The sequence below is a fragment of the Onychostoma macrolepis genome, chromosome 22 (assembly GCF_012432095.1).
Source record: "Onychostoma macrolepis isolate SWU-2019 chromosome 22, ASM1243209v1, whole genome shotgun sequence".
NCBI lineage: Eukaryota > Metazoa > Chordata > Actinopteri > Cypriniformes > Cyprinidae > Onychostoma > Onychostoma macrolepis.
In genome coordinates this window covers 18,670,017-18,691,411 of record NC_081176.1, presented here as the reverse complement: position 1 = coordinate 18,691,411, position 21,395 = coordinate 18,670,017, and the positions used below count along the sequence as shown (strand labels likewise).

The 21,395-nt window shown below is 35.9% G+C and overlaps 1 protein-coding gene across 9 annotated transcripts in view; it reads left to right on the top strand.

The window, feature by feature from the left end:
* nfia (nuclear factor I/A) overlaps positions 1 to 21,395 on the top strand; it is a 191,692-nt gene that overhangs the window by 143,047 nt on the left and 27,250 nt on the right. For all 9 annotated transcript variants that reach the window (XR_009268314.1, XR_009268312.1, XR_009268317.1 and 6 more), the window contains 3 exons: positions 6,896 to 7,074; positions 8,258 to 8,423; positions 8,663 to 8,754. Coding sequence is in view for 1 of the 9 variants with exons in the window: in XM_058760168.1 (XP_058616151.1) it covers positions 6,896 to 7,074; positions 8,258 to 8,423; positions 8,663 to 8,754 (437 nt within the window). In the remaining 8 variants the exon portion in view is untranslated. The remainder of the gene's footprint in view (positions 1 to 6,895; positions 7,075 to 8,257; positions 8,424 to 8,662; positions 8,755 to 21,395) is intronic.

Genomic DNA, 21,395 nt, shown 5'->3' with positions numbered 1-21,395 from the left:
TTCACAAACTCTTGATTCAATTTCATTCTCATTAGAATCTGATTCAGTTCAAATTCAATTCCGATTCATTTAGGTATATTTCAATTACAATGTCTCTCAGCTAATGCTGTAAATTATACAGCGATCCTACTGTAGGTACATTACAAAATTATTCATTTTAAAAATGAGCAACAAAGCCCAAAATTGGAGGTTCAGTTGCCATTTAATTAATTTTATTTATTTATTTATTTGAATTTTATAATCAGAAGAACCAAAAACTACTCTGTGAAGTTTTAAGCAAACTTTTAAATGTATTTCTTGCCTAAAACTAGTATTTTATTAATGTGTAATTATAAAAAAATTACATGAAGTTATATATATCATTATATATATATATATATATAATTATACTTGTCACAATAAGCAATAAGCAAAACAAAGTTTTTTTATTTATTATATCTATTTATTTGTTTTTGTTTGTTTGTTTATTTATTTATTTATTTGCTTGCTGCCTTAAATTATTTTATATAATATTCCATCATGGAAAGTAATGATAACTTATAACATTTACTAAAGTAACTTAAGTAACTTTTTACTAAAGTAACTAAAGTTAATTCAGTAAGAGATGTTTGCAGGTTTTGATTCACTTAAAGTAATTGTATTATTAAGATTATTTGTTTGTGAATTGGACTACACTGGTTGCGCTGTATGTTTTTGATTTACTAAAAACAGCTAGTTTAAAATAGTCTTATTTTTTTGTGTGCATTTTGATTTGTTTTGTTTAAGTGTTTTTCTCAGTATTTTTGCTGTCAGTGTGAACTGGGCTTGAGGCAGTGCAGGTAAAAGTGAGGGAGAGATATATTTGTAGCTTGTTACAGTCGGACACTTGTTGACAAATACGCTAAGGATGTGAGAGCAGTCACTTTACGAGTGCAACCTGCAGTGTGTATCACCTCGTCCGGCTGCTTGATTTACATGCGTTTAATGTAAACACTTAACCGGATCTCTGAGTGTGACTTACACATGGCTTGGTTTTCCCAGCGAACGAGGCTTTATCAGACAGAGGCCTGGATCAGGTTATCACGACCGTATTGTCACTGGCTGTGAATGGTTTTGTCATAGATAAGGACGGTTTTTAATCAAACCCAAAGACACGCAGTACACTACATATTGTTGTCTTCACTTGGTTGTGAGTTATGTGAGGAAAATAAACTCCTGAATTTACGGCCTGTTGGCTTGTTCGTGGTTTTCCATTGCATATTCAAAGCACATTTTGTCTAGTATTCGACAACCTTTGTGCAAAAGTAAAGGTTTGTCTGGAAACGTACCTGTTTTTGTTACCTTTTTCTCTGTTACTAATATTCTTCATTTGCTGGATGTAAAGCCAAACGGCTCACAAAATTGTTCCGAAGGGCCTGTTTCCAGCATGAGTTACTTTGAACATGTTGAAGTAGAAACCACAACTTAATTCGTGAGGCTATTAGTATTAAATCACGCTTGGAAGTGGTATCGCTGTCAGGTGAATATTTTATGCCCACGTGGACACGAGGCGCAAAATAGATTTAATATGCATACGCGGTGAGGCTTGTCGCCCCTTTAAGAGTACTTCTTAAAAGCTAAATCCATGAATCTATGATTGATTTAAACGGCCTCCCTCTTTTTCTAAACGTTAGTCAAACTCAGTTAGGTGGGGCGGCCGGAAAACTTCTTTTTCTAAAACCATTAAAGAATATTTAAAACCGCCTAAATCTGTCCTCCCTTTCAATTGACCGTGCCACTTCGTAACACTTGCTCTTCCCTCCTTATTCAAACTGGGTGAAGTGGAGACCTGTTGCATCAAAAAAAGCCTAGTAGTTATTATTTTGATAATCCACCATTCAATGAAAGATGGCAGCAATGGGCCGGTGGGGAAAAAAAGGTTGTGGAAAGCAAAAAAAAAAAAAAGATCAGTGAACCAACACGATTTGCAAAGTGGAACTAATCCGGAGCCTTTTCTATTACGCGCGGGTGGCGGCACAATGGCAACAGAGGAGCCGCGCTCAACCAGCTGCTGGAGTCTGCCCCCTTTTCAGCGCATCATTATCATTTCCATATTTGCTTTGGGAGGTATGTGTCCGCTGGACCCCCCTCAGACTAACTTTTAGGGCCACCCACTACATCTGCGGCCGGCCTGTGCCTCTTTTGCCATCAGTGACACTGTTGCCATCTATCTATCTATCTATCTTATTCATGCCTCACGTACCTATCAGTGGTAATAAATTTCATTTCCTTTAAAATAATTACGTATATTAGTATACTTACGTTATGTAAATATTAGTTGTTAATAATTGAGTAAATAGGTGCAAGTATTTATTATTAATGATTAGTAATACAATAATACATAATAATAATATTACATGATAAAACAAACAATAAATAATAAAACAAATGGTATAATTTATAATTAAATAAAACAAAAACTACAGACTACACAAATTTACAGAACACATTAGGAAATATATCATTTTTAAAAACAAATTATCTTTTTAATTTATTTATTTATTATTATTAATTTTGTTAAATTTTTTGCCTCATGTAACTATATCAATGTAACTGTATAACTATAATATTGCTTCATGGTCAACTGTATTAAATTTAATTGACATTGAAATAAATAACTAGTATATTTAAATATGTGAATATACAAATGTAAATATTTAAAATAATTTATACATATAAATTACTGTATTAAATATATATGTAATAAAATATATATTATTAATAATGAACACAAATAAAATAAATAACTATAAGTTATAATATTAAAGCATAATATATAACAAAATAATTGAAACAAGTACAAACTATAATAATTTAACATTTGAAATTTTTGTTTGTATTGAATCCTGACATGCATGAGTAACAGATTTGTCCTGATGTCCAGTCAGTTATTCACATAGTCAAGTCTGCTATTTTTTTTCTGCTGTTACTCATAGTCGGGGGCTTCTGTAAATATTTACACCAAGGGTGATGTTTCAACTAAGTTTACTGGTGCATAGCTTAAACATTTAGCCACAACAAGGCTGAGTTTTGCGGCCCAGGTTCTCTTTAACCGTTAACACCATTTGATGCCGCATGTTTTTGAACATGGTGGCGCCACACTTGTGAGAACAGCCCGCTGGTTAATAAAGCACAAAGAGAAGTCATTTCTAAGGATCAGACTCTTCTCCTGGGGTTCCCATGATCTCCTGGTGTCTATAGTGAAGACACGGCTGCTCTCGAAGCCTCTGTTCTCGCTCTCACGCTTGTGTTCTGGTATTAGCCTCATCACCACCCCTTTTTAATTCATGAAGCTTCTTTCAGCACATCAGTGGGGTTTTCCGCATGCGCTACATGAATATTAAGGCGCAGGAGACGGTGTCTCGCATTTAGCGGAACGGGGAACATTGAAGACGGAAGAGTTGACAGGCCTTGAGAGTGAATTATGTCATCCAGTGGCTTTGACAACTCGAGACACGGTCAAACTTTGTTTACTTGCAAATTTCCGTCCAAATAACCCCCATTAAATGAATAAGAACATGACAAGGGAGCAAGCCATTTAAGTAATTGGCTATCGTTCCACAACACTTAGATTCTGTCAGCGAGTGAAGAAAAAAAGTGTTTTTTTCCTCCTCACTAATTGACTGGGGCAATTTGCATAATTGAGATGGTAGGTTTTGCTGTAGCTGACGTAAGCTGGTTACCAAACCTGTAACGCTGATCTACGGTTCGTTTGGCTCTAGAGAACCGACTCTGTGATGATTTAAAGGCAGAACAGGTAAGCGTTTGTCCTTGCGAGGGCGAATGATTGACGATATTTGAAAAATTGTTTTATTTGGCCAGGAGAAACGTCACGAAAGCCGTCCAGTCTCAACATGTTGCCTCCAGATAGATGCGGCGATGCCAGTTGGATCCACTTCTTAGAATAACGGAGCAGAAACCATATGCTGCTCAAGTGTTTCATTAAGTCAGCTCTTGGATTGCAGCTAGCGTCCGTGAATTTCATGGAAAAGGCCATTTAATGCCATCTCTGGGCCAGTGGGTTTCCAAGTTCTGTTCTGGCTACATTTGGTGTGCTATTTTATGAAAATATAATTTATATTGTCTGTATTTTGTCATGTCATGTTAATTTTTTTTGTTCATTTTACTGATTCCAGTCAACAAAACATTTCAGATGGACAGATAGATATACATAGACATAGACAGACATTCAGATAGATAGATAGATAGATAGATAGATAGATAGATAGATAGATTTAATTTTTTCTTAAATATTATTAATATTATTAAATCTAATGAATTAATATAAATGTTCATCAAAAACATTAACATCATGCTGTGTTATCTTTTCTCATGGTCACATTTTAATAAAAATTATGACTTATATTCTATTAAATGGATATATTAGCACATTTTGGTCAACATCAATTCAAATGTTGCGCTGTTTGGACAATTACGTTTTTGGAGCTTTAATTTCAGTGTGCGGACATTTTTTCTCTTTTTTTCTTGCACATTTTTCAACTCCATTATAATTGACAAATTAAAAAAAAAAAAAAAAAAAACTTAAGAACACTTTTATTGGTAATTGCGTTGACGAGATGACTTGGCTGTCAGTTTTTGTGTATGCTGGTTCTGAATGTGTGTTTGTGTTTGTTAGCATTTGCGCTAAGTGCAAGTGTGTCGTCCACTCAAATCCTGACTCAGCCTTGTAAAGGGTGTGTCTCAGCGGGGTTCAGTCTCTGCGGCAGCGCCTCGGGCTAATCCAATCCGCCAGGGACGGTAAAGACACCGCGTGCGTGTCTTCGCATCTCCTTCATAAAAGTTTGCGTCCTACCCCCAACAGAAAGAGCCGGGCCGTGAAAAGACGGCGTCGGGAAAGGTAAGATGGAGAACGACACCAAAAGAAGGGCAGGAGGGAGTTGTCCATTCCATTATTACTGTAAATACAATGGCTACATCGCAGCCCCAGCGTCCAGAGTTTCCAGTCACCCTCTATTGACAGAGCCATAAATCAAGGCCAGAGCTAAGTGAATTACTGCAGCAGGGGGCTGTGGTTTTAACAATGTTTATGTAGTATCAGCTTACCATCTCTCCTGAAAGAGAGCGAGAGATTGGAGAGGGTGAGTGCGGAGTCTTATTAACTCCGCTGCGATACATCACGGCTTAAAGACCCCGCGCTGCCGCACATCCCAGGCATTATACTAATAACCAATAACCGAATATTACCTCTATTAAGAGCCGCCTAATTAGATTGTGCCGGTTACAATTAAATACTTGATAAGGTTCGATCCATTAAAGGACTGTCAGTCCCAGAGCGCTCCGAAGGCCTGCCAGCAAGGTGCGAGAGAGAGCCGAGGACCGATGCGTCACCGAGACATTTTATTAGTCGCATCGGTCGTAATGACACTGGATGAAAGAAGTATCTGGCGCCCGTTATGGTACCAAGTACCGCGCTCTTTTGCTCTCTGTCGGTGCTCATGCGGTTTTCAAGTGTTGTTGACTGAACAGCTGGTTGTTGCGGTGCCTGCCCATTGTTACGAACAGGTGCATGCATTGTGTGTGAGTGTGCGCTGTCACAGACCTTCTGAGTTGGAGTAGATGCCATTTTTAATTTGATTTGAACAACGACATGGCCGTGTGGGAGAAAAGTATGGCTTGTATAATATGGTGGATGGCTTTCAGAAATAAATTCATTCAGAAAACGAGTATTTGATCTTGAAACCATTTCACAGCCTGTTCTTAAGTGTTTCCACAGTTATTAGCATTGTAAATCTAGCAATGTTTTTATATATTTTTAGTTTGAAAAAATGTAGCACACATTTAACGCACACACCGTACTTTGTATTTTATTACATTGGCGTTAAATCACAGGAAACTGTTTTACACTGCTGTAGTAAATATTTCTAATCCAACAGCTGAGGGACCAACATATTTTCTCAATATTTTTTTCCTCCTTTGGAAAGTCATAGAAATGCTATCATGGATTTTTGTTTTGCTGTTGGTGCAAATGAGAAAGCAAATATATACAGTATATATTTGTCGTAGTTTGTTCACCGCTATAGAAGTTTACACAACGATGATGACTTCTGTTTCTCAGAGCCCTGGAAATGTGAAAAGTGTCCATTATTTACTCACCCAAACCTGTATGATGTACTTTCTGAGAAACCCAAAAGAAACCTCTCGTCCTTGCAACTAAAATCAATGTTATTCCAATGTTGTTGTTTTGGACCCCATTGACATTCATTGTATGGACAAAAACAGTTGAAACATCTTCAAAATATCTTTTCACCCTCATGTCATTCCAAAACGGTATGCCTTAATTTCTGAGAAACCCAAAAGGAACCTTTCATCCTTACAATTAAAGTCAGTATTGTTCCAGTGTTATTGTTTGGACCTCATTGACTTTCATTATATGTGCAAAAACAGTTGAAACATCTTCAAAATATCGCCTCACCCTAATGTTATTCCAAACCTGTATGACTTAATTTCTGAGAAACCCAAAGGAAACCTTTCGTCCTCACAATTAAAGTCAATGTTGTTCCACTGCTCTTGAGTTCTGTGAAAGTCAGTCAGTCATACAGGTTTGGAATGACTTGAGGTTGAGTAGATATTCAACAGACTTTATTTCTGTCCATCACAGCCTCATTTTTATTTCTATTAAATCAAAACGGCATCCATCCTCACTAATATTCCTTGTGAGCGAGTGTGTGTGTGGTTATTTTGAACCAGTAAGCCCATAAAAACACTCCACCTTTGTGTGTCCATCCCCATCTGCATGAGCAATCCAACCAAGCACAAACCCACCACAACATCCACATCCTTTCTTCACGGAGTCCCTCTTCTCCATCCTTCCTCTCCGTCGTTTTTTGACCGAGCTCCTCTGTTTGTCTCTTTGCAGCGAGTCCTCACGCCACGCCGTCAAGTCTTCATTTCCCGACGTCGCCAATCATCCAGCAACCCGGCTCGTACTTCTCCCACCACGCCATCCGCTACCACCCCCAGGAGACGCTCAAGGAGTTTGTCCAACTTGTCTGCCCTGACAGTGGTCAGCAAGCTGGTCAGGTGGGCTTCCTTAATGTAAGAAGGAGCATTTTTGTACATACATACACACTCCTACTACTTTCTTATCATGTTTTATATCCATATAGACACCTAGTTGGCTGGATTGTCTTGTTTGTAGTGATTTATTTGTGTGTTTTGCTCATTTGTGCAGTGCAGTTGATGCTAGAAACATACGTACAACAGGATGGATAGAAAGATTATATACGAGAATAGCACTTACTCCCTAAACTTACTCCACACAAGTATGTACATTTCTAGCTACATATGGTCCTAAATAAATTCAGTTCATTATGCAGGGCATTCTTCATGCTGCCAAAAGGGGCACTATTTCAGGCATTAGAGAAAACGGTCTTCTTTTATAGTAAGTTTTTTTTTTAGTTTTTTTTAGGTAAATTACTGTAATGGCAGACGGTATCTAGTATCTTTAAGTAGTTGAAGTTAGTTGATGTAGACATCCGAAGCTAACTCTAGCGCCCCCGTACTGATGTTTATTACTGCACATTAAAATACTAAAATACAATAAAAAATATATTTTTCATTATATATTTAATTGTATTTATTAACATATAATGTACATTTTTATATTTGAAATAAATATTATGTATATATCATAAATGTGAATTTTGAAATCTCAAAACAAAATCAAAAACATGTATGTGTATGTTAACAATATTTAACATTTAGCCCTTTAAACTAAAAATTACTTACCACACATATATATTGTGGATATATATATATATATATATATATATATATATATATATATATATATATATTAATTGTGATTAATCGATTTGGCAGCACTATATGTGTGTGTGTGTGTGTGTGTGTGTGTGTGTGTGAGTGAGTGTGTGTGTGTATATACATATATATGTATATTCTCAAAACTATAAATGTGAAAATGTGATATAGAAATCCCAATCATTTTGAGAGGTTGACCCAGCTCTGGCCAAACTGCTGTGGCCCTGACGGCCGGAGAAGAGACAGCGAGCAGTTTGGGTCATAGATTATGAACGGTGAAGTGCGCACAGCAGCAGAATTTTTTTTTTTTTTATGGCTAGGAGCAGCGAAAAATTGCTGAGCACATTCTCCTGACGCGCACGTGTGCGATACTTCTGTTGTGCCTGCTGGTCATACGTGTCTGGAAGTTGATACTCCGTGTGTTTTCATGTTTTTTTTCTGTCCTCTTTCTATCCAGCCCAACGGGAGCAGTCAAGGGAAGGTGCACAACCCGTTCCTGCCCACCCCCATGTTGCCGCCTCCTCCGCCTCCCCCAATGGCGCGACCTGTGCCCCTGCCCGTGCCAGACTCCAAACCTCCCTCCACCTCCACCGAGGGAGGCGGCAACTCCCCCACCTCGCCAAGTGAGTACTACGGCCCATCACCTGCCGTCACACACACTCAACACTTGATCCCGAACGTAAAGTGTCTCGGGTTTCCCAAGCATGTGAAAGCTTATCTTCAGTGTTTTTGATAATGAATAGAATTTCCCATCAAACATGCGCAGCGTCCGTATCAAGCCTTCCTTTCAACAGCTGTACTGCTCCCGATGCAATATTGATATTCATTTTGTGTGTGTGTGTGTGTGTTTAATTCACCACAGCCTACTCCACACCGAGCACGTCTCCCGCTCAGCGCTTTGTCAGCGTGGGCCCCAGAGACCCCAGCTTTGTAAATATCCCTCAGCAGCCTCAGGTGAGTACACATGCACAGATCCGCCGAATCCCTGAAAGTCCATCAAGAGTGCTTGTTGTCTGTCATAATAGGCTTTCAGCGCTGTTATGCCAGCTGATATAACTCCCTCACTCGCTGTGAGAGCTCATAGCTGATTTATTGTGTGTAATTGGCATGTTCAGACTCGGATTCAATGGCACTGTGGCCACAACCTTGATTTATACCCCTCACACACATGTACAATCACTTGTGTGCTACAGATTAGTTGTCATATAGTATAATTTATAATTTGACATGGCTGTTACAACATTTGGCCACTTTGAGGTTGTCAGGATCAGCCAATAACTGATAAAACAGGCTGTTAATCTTCAGTGAACATTTACGCAACGTATTCAACGTTTACTCAAGCATAAACAATTTGTAGTGACTTAAGCCCCGTTCACACCAAGAACGAAAACTATAAAGATAATGATATTATCTTCCACACCAGTGAACGATATCCTCTGTTTATTCTAAGCACACACGCGTCTGCCACTTTAAATTCTCAAGCTCATTACAGCAGGATGGATTCTGATTGGTTGTCAATGTTTTTATCGTTCATCAGCCAGAAAAAAATCATTCTGAAAGTGATTCCAACGATATTGTTTCTCTGTGCCTTTATCGTTATAACTGTGTTGTGGGCTATTCTTTAATATTGAAAACGATTTTTAGAACTATATCTTTATCGTTATCTTTATAGTTATCGTGCTTGGTGTAAACAGCCCTTTACAGTAGAAACTGGCACAAGAAAATGCTAAATCTTTTAGTTCTTCTCATTAGTTAGTTCTGTGTTGAGTAAATGTTGTTTGAACGTTCTTTCGTTTTTTCGGTTTCAAATGATTAATCCAGTTTGCTCATTAGGCCTTTAAAGGAATAGTTCACCTAAAAATTACAATTTTGTCATTATTTACTCACCCTCGTGTCGTTTGTTATGTTGAACATAAAAAGAAGATATTTTGAAAAATGCTGGTTATCAAACAGTTGTTGGTCCCTTTCGACTTCCATAGTATTTCTTTCCCTACTCTGGAAGTCAACGGGGACCAACAACTGTTTGGTTCTTCAAAATATCTTCTTTTGTGTTTAACATAAGAAAGAAATTTTACATGTTTGGAATGACATGAGGGTGAATAAATGATGACAAAATTTTCATTTTTGTGTGAACTATACCTTTAATACACTTTGAAATGACTTGTTACGATATAAATAAGTTGTTAAACTTCAGCGAACATTTACGAAACGTTTACTCAACATTTACTCAAGCTTAAATGTTTTGTGATACAGAAAAGACTTAATTTAATTACAAAATAAATGTAACTGTAATCCGTTAAAGTTACTGAGAAAAATGAATTAGAGTTACTTATGAAAATGTGAAAGATTACAAAGGGGGTGACATCTGAATATTTTCTGTAAAAATCTAGGATATGAATAATATTAATATGTTGCTTTGTCTGTTTTTGATGAACTCGATGCCTCCTGCCATGTAAAGTTCTTTATGTAAAGCAGTGCTATTCTGATGAACAGAAATTTAGAAAAGTAATCAAATGCGATCAGTTACATTAATAAAGTAATTGAAATATTGAAATAGTTACACTGTATATTACATTTTAAATAGGGTAACTTGTAATCTGTAACCTATTACATTTCCAAAGTAATTTCCCAAAACTGGTCAGTTCTGTATTATAGTGTTAAATGTTGAGTAAATGTTGTGTAAACGTTCACTTAAGTTAGTTTCATGTCAAAAAATATTTAGACACTTAAGCCTTAACTAAAATTTATGAGTGTAATTGCATTAGATATAAGATTTCAAACCAGCTTTAAAACTAAAACAACATAAACACAAATTTCAAGAAACCTTCTCATATAAAGTACGTATCAAGTGATCAAACAATAAATATTATACTAGTCTGTAGTTATCAGGTTGTGCATAAGGCATTTAAAACTCATATCGCGCAACCGCTACTGTTAATATATTCATAAATGGACATCAGGATCACCCTGTTAATGTAAATGAACTTGTGTTTGTTTTTTTGCAGTCATGTAAATGCCGCCTGTAACCTTAATCGTCACACACACATATCTACAATGACAAATATAGCCTGTACTGCCACCTGCACTTGCACAAACAGACAAAAAAGAGCATGTTACCTCTGTAAACGCAGCTATAACACATCAACAACACACACACACACACAGCTGAGACAATACCACGCTCATAGAGAAACACTCAAGACTGGATTGGATCAGATTGTGTGTGTGTGTGTGTGTGATATGTCCGGAGGCCTGCAGCAGCCTCCCATCGATTTATTGACTGTGTCGCAGGCCGCAAGACACGCATCCCCCAGTAGAATGGAGGCAGGTGTTTGTCAGGCCGGCTGGGAGGGGAGCGGGGGGTTGTTATTATTTATTGTTTGTATTTATTTATTACTCCTGCCCGCCTCTGCCTCCCCTTCTCTCTCTCTTTCTCTCTCTCTGTCCTTCTCTCTATCACCTTTTCCTCTCTCCCTCCCTTTTTTTCTTTTGAGCTCAGGTGGTGCCTAAGGTTCAGGCTTTCTATTTGTTTATCTATCTATACTTCAGATCGCTACCACTACTTATCTGGTCTTATGCTTGTTGCCTATTTAGGGGTTAACAACTGGAGTTGTTATAGTTTTGAAAAAAAAAATAATAATGTTTTTTTATTTCCTATTCTTTTTGGCTGTTTAGTTAGTTTTTCTGTAGCTAGTTTTAATAATAATTTAATAATAATACTAATAAGTTAAAGACCCTAATGTAATTCTTTTAAAATATGAATTCATTTATACATATATATATCTGAGTGAAAACATTTTTAAATGATCAATATGAAATGATATTTAGTTCAATATTTATTACATAATGTATATTTATATTCAAAATATAATAAGTATAATATATCTATATTGTGTGTGTGTGTTTGTGTGTGTGTGTACATTTTTGGTTTTGTTTTATGCTCCAAGGCAGTTCATTTGCTGTTTATTTTTGTTGTTGTTTTGTAAACTTGAGTTTTGGTTTTTAGTATAACGAAAATATTTTTTGTTTTTTGTCATACTATTTTTGTTTGTAACACACTAACACTCTCAAACAGTCACTTTTGTTTCAGTTCCCTTTTGTTCTGTTTGTTTCTTCTTTCATTTGATGTTCAAGCCACTTCATTTTAACATCGTAAAACAATGCTCTCGAACAAACAATCAGCCTTTGAACACCTTAATTGTTGCAAGCAGGTGCAAAGAAAAACACTTGTTTTGTGCTTGTTTTGCTTTGCACAGTTCTTATTTTAATTCGATATACAGTAACTTTACAATTTTACTACATATCTGAAGTTGAAGTTTAGGCCATAACTTTGGTTTTTAAATAACTATGAGGATTTTTGCAAGCTATTTTTTGTCGTTCTGTAGAAGCGAGGGTAGTGAAACTCTTAGATCAGCTGCAAGAGACATCTCTCGTCACCCACTGTGTCAGTGAACTCTTTGAGGCTCTGTCTAGCCAGACAGTGATTGGACTGTGAGTTTATATTAAAGCACTGTATGAGTCTCAGACTGGCCATATTGACGAGCCTGTGACCCCACGGCAGGGTTCGGTCGCACCATTTCATTGGCCTCATAAGCTGGTGCGGACCACCCCGGGGCGGGCAGGACAAAAGTTACCCGTGGTGGCCGGCGTGTTTCGGGGGGTGGGGTACAAAAGAGAGCGAAAGTGACGGGCAGACGAGAATGATGTGACCCTAACTGTAAACATTCCTAGCGGCCCGGCCATGGTAACCAGGCAGAGAGCGAGAGACGGGACAGTATGATGGAGGGGTCTGCCGTGGGAGGAGGGGACGGGAATGAAAGAAAAGGGTGGTGGGAGGGTGGCAGCACCCTCAGGGGTTTGCTGCCATGGGAGCTGTTGGCGCTCGCCCTCTCAGATGGAGAGGTTGGCACCACATGCAGAGATATACGGACGCGAGGTTGGGACCAGAAGCGTCATGCCTGTACAAACAGAGGGGCCATTTTATTTTAGCCTAAAAGACTTTAAAAAAAAATTTTTTTTAAATTGTGTATATATTTTTTTCTCAATTGAATTTTTCATTAGAATTAGTTTTTGTAATTATCAAAAAATGATAAGCTTAGCAAATTAAAAGATCAAAGAATTCTTCGCATTTTCCTTGCATGTGTAAAGCATGCATGAAACTAGAGTTTTATTATACATTTCTAAGTATAAAATAACATTTATTAATAAACCTATTGATAGAGAGATTGATAGAATATTTATATATATACATCATATTTTTTAATTTACATTATATACATTATATATAAAGCGTTTTATGTGTGTGTGATTTGTTACGCATTATGTACAATATATAATTACGCATCAATTATATATGCATTATTTATTATGACATTGATTGTCATGTATAAATGTAGATCAGAATAAATCATATATATATATAATTAGTAATAATAAATTACAATTTAATACAATTTATTCACAATCTTAAAATGTAGTATTCTACACACATATATATATATCTACATATATACTGTATGTGTGTGTATATATAAATATATATGTGTAAATACATATAGTATTACATAAACAGATTTGATATTTTTGTCCTTTATTTTTGTTATATAGTATCATAATATAAGTATATGAGGATTATATATAAGCAGTTCATTTTATAAAAAACAATTACATGCATTGTAAATATATTAATAATATAAAATAAAATAATATTTGAAACAATTATAAAATAATTTATAATAATCTATCTATCTAAAAACTACAAAAAAATATATATTATATATTAAAAATGTATTTTTATGATTATATATTTGAACCCTGATCTGCTTGCTTGCTTTACAAAACCCAAACTCAATCAATACAGATCAATAAAACAGAAAAACTACAAACACACACATACACAGGCTCGTAATCTGCGTTTAATTGCTCAGTGTACAGGGACTGTAGCCTGACCCCAGTCCCGAAGTGGTGCAGATAAAGCAATGATTCATAAACAGCGTTTTTAATCAGAACGCGCTGGGAGGAACTGAGTGTGATGGGAAGAGCAGATAGGCACCGCAATGTGACACACACACACACACACACGCGCAGTCAATCGGCCCCATAGAGGCCGAGATGAGAACGCCGGCACCCTTGGCTTTTATTCGCTTCCTATAAACGTTAGCATGCGGGAGAGATAACATCAGTAATTGACTCTTGTCCTCCACGTCAATTTGCCGTAGTTAAGCATCTGCGGAGACGTCCCCACAAAACACGCCTAACGATTATTACTCGAATTCATAATAAATGTTCATTCCAGAGACAAAGAAACCTCAAAAGCCTGCAGGGAAGGCGATGCCTCCTTAATAGTGTTGTTTAAACAAATTTTCGCCCACGTGCATTTCCTCCCGAAGCCAGAAGAGGGCAGCGTGCCAGACTGCCGGACACACAAATTAATTACCCAAGATTGATTTCAGCTCTATGCTCCGTGTCACACCCCAGAAAATCACAGGCTGCTGTTTCTGTCAGAGCACATACACACTTCCACAAATCTGAAACGGGAACAAGAAGAGCGACCGTTTCCCACACACCTGCAAACAACGCCACTCCTCCGCCGCTCTAATAATAAACAACATGAATATGTTTATATCCCCCTCAGGTGTGAGCTGTTTGTTTGGGGTCGTCTAATGGACTGCCGCGCTCCGTTTTCTTTTTTCCCCTGTAGCGTCTGATGGCAAAATGTAAATAAATAATGTAGTAAATGTCTGCGGGGTCCCACAGGGATCTGTAACACGTGGCTGGGCGGTTTGGGCTTGAGATGGCTTTTATAAGCACTGCTCTCCAGGCCCAGGCTGGTTTGCATTACATGAGGCTGAATTCCACCGAGATGACACTCATCCTCAGGCACTTTAGCGCGGCTGCTGACTCAGCACTCCTCTGTCCTGATGAGATTACTCCTGCCATTGACAGCCAGTTAAAGGACCAGACCAAGATTCCCAGCCCCCCGCTTCTGTCGCTTTCTGATCGTTCTTCCTTTATCTCTACCTCCTGACTTTCTCGTCTTTCTCATTCCTCTACGCAATCGACTTGTTTTACTCCCACTTGGTTTTAAAGGGAAGAACTCTGGCATGTCGTTGTTAAATCAAACCTGTGTGATTTTAAAAGAGATATTTTGAAGAATGTGTTGGTTGCATGTGAATGAACAAGGATTGAGGTTTTTGTTAAAAAAAAACGTGGTCCATACGACTCATCATGTTTTCTGAAGTTTCGCAATACTTTTGTGTAAAGAATCAGGTTGTTATTCACTGATAATCTTCCACTCCAGTGGGCTGGTGAGTCCAATTGAAGAATGAATCATTTACTAGTTTAGTTAAGTGAATTATTCACTGGTTTATTGAACTCAATCAACTGATTCAATAAAATATCATTCAGTTTATCATTCAGTCCAGTTTTGTGAACATGTTTTATTATTAAAATTAAATATTTAATTAAAATATTATTATCCTCCCCTATATATAGGTGTAAACTGATTCAATAAAGAGATCAAGTTCAAACAAATGATCTGTTAACAAATCATTCAACCTAGTTTTATAAACTGAATCAACTGATTCCCTGTAAAGATCCAGTTCAAAGAATGAGTTGTTCACAAATCATTCAAACTAAAAATGAAATGAATCAACTGATTCAATGACGATATCCAATTCAAACAAATTATCTGATAACAAATCATTCAAACTAGTTTTATAAACTGAATCAACTGATCCAGTTCAAAGAATGAGTTGTTCACAAATCTTTCAGACAGGTTCTGTGAACTGTTTTGTGAACATTTTCACAAATCATATAGAGTAAGCTATTTTTCTGAACTGCATCAATTGATTCAATGAAAAGATCCAATTCAAAACAATGACTTGTTTATAAATTATTCAGACTAGCTTTATGAACTGAATTAATTGATTCACTAAAAAAAGGTCTGATTCAAAAGAATGATTTGTTCACAAATCATTCAAACTAGTTGTGTGAACATTCACAAATCAAATCATTTTATGAACAGAATCAACTGATTCCCTGAAGATCCACTTCAAAAGAATTACAGATCATTTATTACTGAATCAACTGATTTACGATCTGATTCATTCGTACTTCTCTCATGAATGAATTTCAGTCGGTTTCTCTCACAAAGTTCACGTATGACTTGGAATAAATCTCATGAGTCATATGGATCACGTTCATGATACCTTTATGGTCCTTTTTGAAGCATGAAGCTTCAGTCCCCTTTCATTGTTCATTTTAGTGTTCGAAATTGTCTTTTGTGTTCCACCAAATATAAAGTCAGAGATACAGGTTTGGAATGACATGAGAGTGAATAAACCAGAATTTTTTATTTTTGGGTGAACTATCCCTTTAACTGAGTTTCAATCTGTCTCTCAGTCTATTAAACGTTACCGTTGCATTTCATTTCCTTTCTCCTTCCTTTTCCTCCCTCTGAAGTCTGTTTCTGCGTGTCTTACCTTGTATTGCTCTAGCAGATGTGCTGCACTGTGTGTTTGGTGTGTGTTATTTGCATGAGGTTCCTCCCCTCCGCCCCTCTCCTTTCACTACATTAATACAGCTTTCACCTTGAAGGCTTTCAAACAGGACACTAAGACTATTGATGGGTAGACTACAGCTATCTATCCGTCAATTACAACTGCTGACGTACGTCCTTTAAAACCCAGCCCACTTGCGCATAGAGCTCTGATTCATTTTAACCTATCTATCTATCTATCTATCTATCTATCTTTTTAATATGTGTATTTAATCTTATTTGTAGGCTTTATTTAAATTGTTCAAAACAAACCCAAATATATAAAAAACAAAAATAAATTAAAGAATAAACACAAAAAAAATAACATAACATAATTCACTTATTATATACTAAAAAATCTTTTTCAAGTTAAATATGTAAATTGTTTCAAATGTTGCATAAGATTCTTACTACATATATATACTGTACATTATAAATAAATGTAAAATAAGTATAATACATACAAAAAATCTGAAACATTCATAAAATATAAAAATATTTTAAGTTAAATATATGCATTGTGTCAAATCTTGCATATGATTCTTACTTCATTGAATTACATTTTCAAAATTTTTGCAATTTTTAGTTTAAATTGCACAGAATAGATGAAACTTCAAAACCTTTTACATCCTTGTATCACTACCAGAATTGAAATGAATTGATTCACAGTGGTTTCTGATTCTCTCGTGTAAGTGCGGTTCTCCCCTGCAGCCAAGTGAATCACAAACGCTCAAATGAATCATTACAAAGAGCCGGTTCAAAAGTACAATTCATTTGGGAAATGAACATCTCGAAACTCTACAACAGCCCTCTGTGACTTCACATGGCTAATGCTAACCGCAGGCCACAACGTTATTGTAGTTGTATGGAAATGACTTAATCCCGTACACATCCTTCCCGCCAAAGCGAACACAGGCGGCCGAGTGTGTTGACTCTGTGTGGGTGGCTTGAAGCTCCATCCAAACAGAACCTTTAGGAAAAAGAACGGACCATTAAGATGCTGCTCTGAGACGATGTTTGTACGGTTGTTTGAACAGGCCGAGGTATCGTAGAGTCGTACGAAGTTAGTCAGTGATCGTGGATCATCTCACGTGCGGCCCGCGGGGCGTCTGGCTCTCCCTCGCACCGCCGTTTCGTTCGTTTTTTCCGCTGAATCTTGCATTTTTTCTCCCGATCTCGCTCTCTTCCTGGGCCTGGAGTGCGATTCGGTCTCCTGACAGATGAAGGAGGTTGAATCTCACAGTCTGGGATTGTCATTGTTTTTGCTCTTCCAGATGAACTATCCCACAGTGCATCTGTTCTTATTAGGAAGTGATCCTTTTACACTTGATGTTTTATTCCGTGTACATTTTTACACCGTTCTAGGTTCTGTCACCCCTAATTAAATCTTAACATCATCCATTAGTTGAGAGTCTATAAAACTGATCCGGATGTGTGTGAAACCTCTTTAATTCCTCTGGCACGGCATTCCACTTCACCGCAAAGGACTTTTGAGGACTTTTTTGAGCTGAGAGCCAATGAAAAGATTCATTAGTGCTGCTTGCTAAGGCAAGAATCATCATTATTATTGATAATACTTAGGGTTAGGGATTTGAACAAAGCCATAAATCATAGATCATCCCCCACAGTTTGTGCTATAAGCAAGTTTCGTGCTACAGGTTTTTTTGCATTATTACTTATCTTTGGAACTAATAAATGCCTTTTGTAGGTGTCTAAAGAGTAGCACCCATTACACCACTGGATGTTCAACAGGAAAATTAAATTAATTATTTGAAAGTTGTTAGCATGTATTTTTCATAGTTACAGTAATTTGACATTTTAATGTTTTTGCATAAATTGTTCACAATTATTTAATGATTTTAATAATACATTATTATTATTATTATATTCACAGTTAGTTTTATTAATTTACTTAAATATGTTTGTTTTTTACTAGTAAATTATTATTAATATTGTTAATTTAACAAAAAAATCAAAATACATTTTATTGTACTCTAAGTTTTTTATATTTGTTTCACCACTAAATAATAATAATAATAACAGTAACAATAATAAATATTTATTATTATTATTATTCACAGTGCATTTTATTGATTCATTTAAATGTTTACGGTTCTTACAAGTAAATTATCATTAATATTGTTTTAATAATAATAATAATAATTGTTGTATAAGTCTATTGTTATATTAAGTTTACATATTTTAATGTTTACATAAATTATTCAAAATTATTTAGTGGTTTTTTTCACCACTAAAATTATTATTATTATTAAAACAATATTAATATTAATATAATATTAATATTTTATTTACAGGTCATGTTTATATTTGTTGTTAAATTTATATTGTGTTCTTTGTCAATTATTTAGCATTTTTACTAAACTACTACTAATAACAATAATAATAATAATATTGATAATATCCACAATGTATGTTTGTTGTAGTCTATTGTTAAATTGCTCTTTTAATGTGTTAATCAATTATTTTTACTGTTAATTATTTACTAAATTATTTTAAAAAGAATTATTATTATTAATAATACTTAGAATTTGTACTTTTATTGTAGTAGTGTAATGATTATTAACTTGTTTAGTATTGTGTATCGTGTCAGAAGTTAAGAATTAATTACTTTTTGCATGTTTGTTATTGGTAACTTTAACAGTAAAATAATCTGTATATCATGTCAGTCCATCTGTGAAAAATAAATATTAGTTGATCTCCAGCAAACACCTCACTGATGTTCCACAGAATATATCAAAATGTAGTTCTTAATTGATTTACACAAGATTGTTTTCTCTTTATTTAGCTGCGTTTGTTCTGGTTCTGAAAGGCCGGCCGTATTGCAAACGTAAGAATGACAGGTTGTAATTTCACACGTTTTATTGTCTGTCTGTCTGGTTCCCCCCTGTGCTCCTGCATGCTGCGTATCTGCAGACTAAATCACAGCTGTCAGCACAGCCTCTGTGCTGTAACATAAGCCCACTGTCCACAGAGTTACGGGAGTATCGCAGAGAACCCAACACGCTCCGGCTCTCTGAGTCTCCAAAAGTCTTCTCAGGACAGGAGAGGGACGGAGGGAGGGAGGTGAGAGAGGGGGGAGGGAGGGGGGGGGGGGGAGGAGGAAAAGTTTGAGAGCGGTCGAGCCGATAGACAAAGACACAAGGAAGCTGCACTGCACCGGAGCGCAGAAGTCTAGAGTCAGCAACTTCTATTGATTAAAAACTAACCTTCCAGTTTCTCCGCTGCGCTTGCGGTGAGCAATAGAATTTAAACGAGCCGTACGCTAGAGCCTTGCACGCCGATGTCTGGGACATTTCACCGGAGTGAAGCCACTCAGTCTCACATATCACTTCATTCCTCTTAACTACACTAGATCATCTACCGGATTAACCTGCTGGAGCATTATATGAAACCTAGATATAAACTATTAATGTATTCATTAATATTGCACATTATTATGTTACATATATATATATATATATATATATATATATATATATTAAAAATAACCACAGTTATAATATATAGATATAATATGTGATATTTATGTATGTGTGTGTGTGTGTGTGTGTGGATTTATACACGAATGCATAAATGCTGTAACAGTAATGTTTATTAAGTATTTTAAGACATTACAATAGCTTTATTATGTCTTTTGAATATTTTAAAATAATGTATCACATTTTTCACAGACTTTATATAAAGTGTATTTGGAGGTTTAGTATATAATATTCAATTACAAATAGGTCATAGGCCCAAAAATAACACTGAATGTGAAGTTATGTGAATGTAGTGTAGTTTATGAAAACATTCAAAATTATTTAAAATAATTATATAGGATCCACATATACCTTTAGTACAAGGTATCATATTGTACATATTATATAACAACAATAAAAATGAATTTTTGTATGAAATGTTTATATAATACCTTATTAAAATGTGCATATAATTATTTAAAAGAAATAAAATTCACATATACATTTAGTGTAAGGTGTCATATGTATATATTGTAAAATATAAGAAATATTTACATATGAGGTATGTATGTATATATATATATATATATATATATATATATATTCATTTTTATATAAAATAATACAATATTACATACATGTGTGTATGTGTATATTATATACACACACCTTTATATGACATTATAAAAAATCACTTTAAAGCCTGTTTATATTATGCTTTATTAAAATTTTCAAAATGTATGCAATTATTTTAAATAAGTAAAAATACGTATATATTTAGCATGTCTATTTACAGACTTTTATGTGACATTATAAAAATAATAAATATTTACAAATGTTTACACACCTTTATATGACATTATAAAAATAAAAAAAAACTAAATATTTAGCATGTCTTCAGTATGAAGTATGTTATCTCTGTATATTATGATAATATAGTTATATAAAATTATATAATAGAAATGTAAAAAATAGAACTTATATTAAGTCATATACTAAAAATGCTTAATTTAATGCAAAATTAAATCAGTTTAGTTATATAAAGTTGCATCAAGTTAGTTTTATAAAGTGTGCAATAATGATAAAAAACAAGAAACTGTGACTCTGGTGTGCAGTCTTGTTTTGTTATTAGAAGGCAGTCCTTTAGCGCTTCATTCTGATTGGCTCAAAACTCTGTGGGCTTAATTAATCACGGCTGCTGATTGGTGGACAGCATGCGCGCATGATAAGCCGAGCGGTGGGAGGAGCGAGCGGATCACTGAATGCGTTGAATCAATAGCTTGTGTATTTGCAGCGAGGGCCGGACGGGGCGGATCGCATCGCGTCGCTCAGACAGAACGCCAGCCAGAAAGAGAATAGCAAGAAAGGGAGCAGGGAAAGAGGGATCAGAGAGGGACAGAAAGAAAGAGGGATAAGGGCCTTGCTAATGATAGTCACGTATACGGCTGTCTGGTTGTCCCTGGCAACCAGACATGATGTAACACCAGGATGAACTTGAACTTGGTGGGAGGAGGGAAGCTGGAAAGGGGAGGGAAAAAGTGGGCGAGGACCGAACGACACTTGCTCACTTGCTGGAA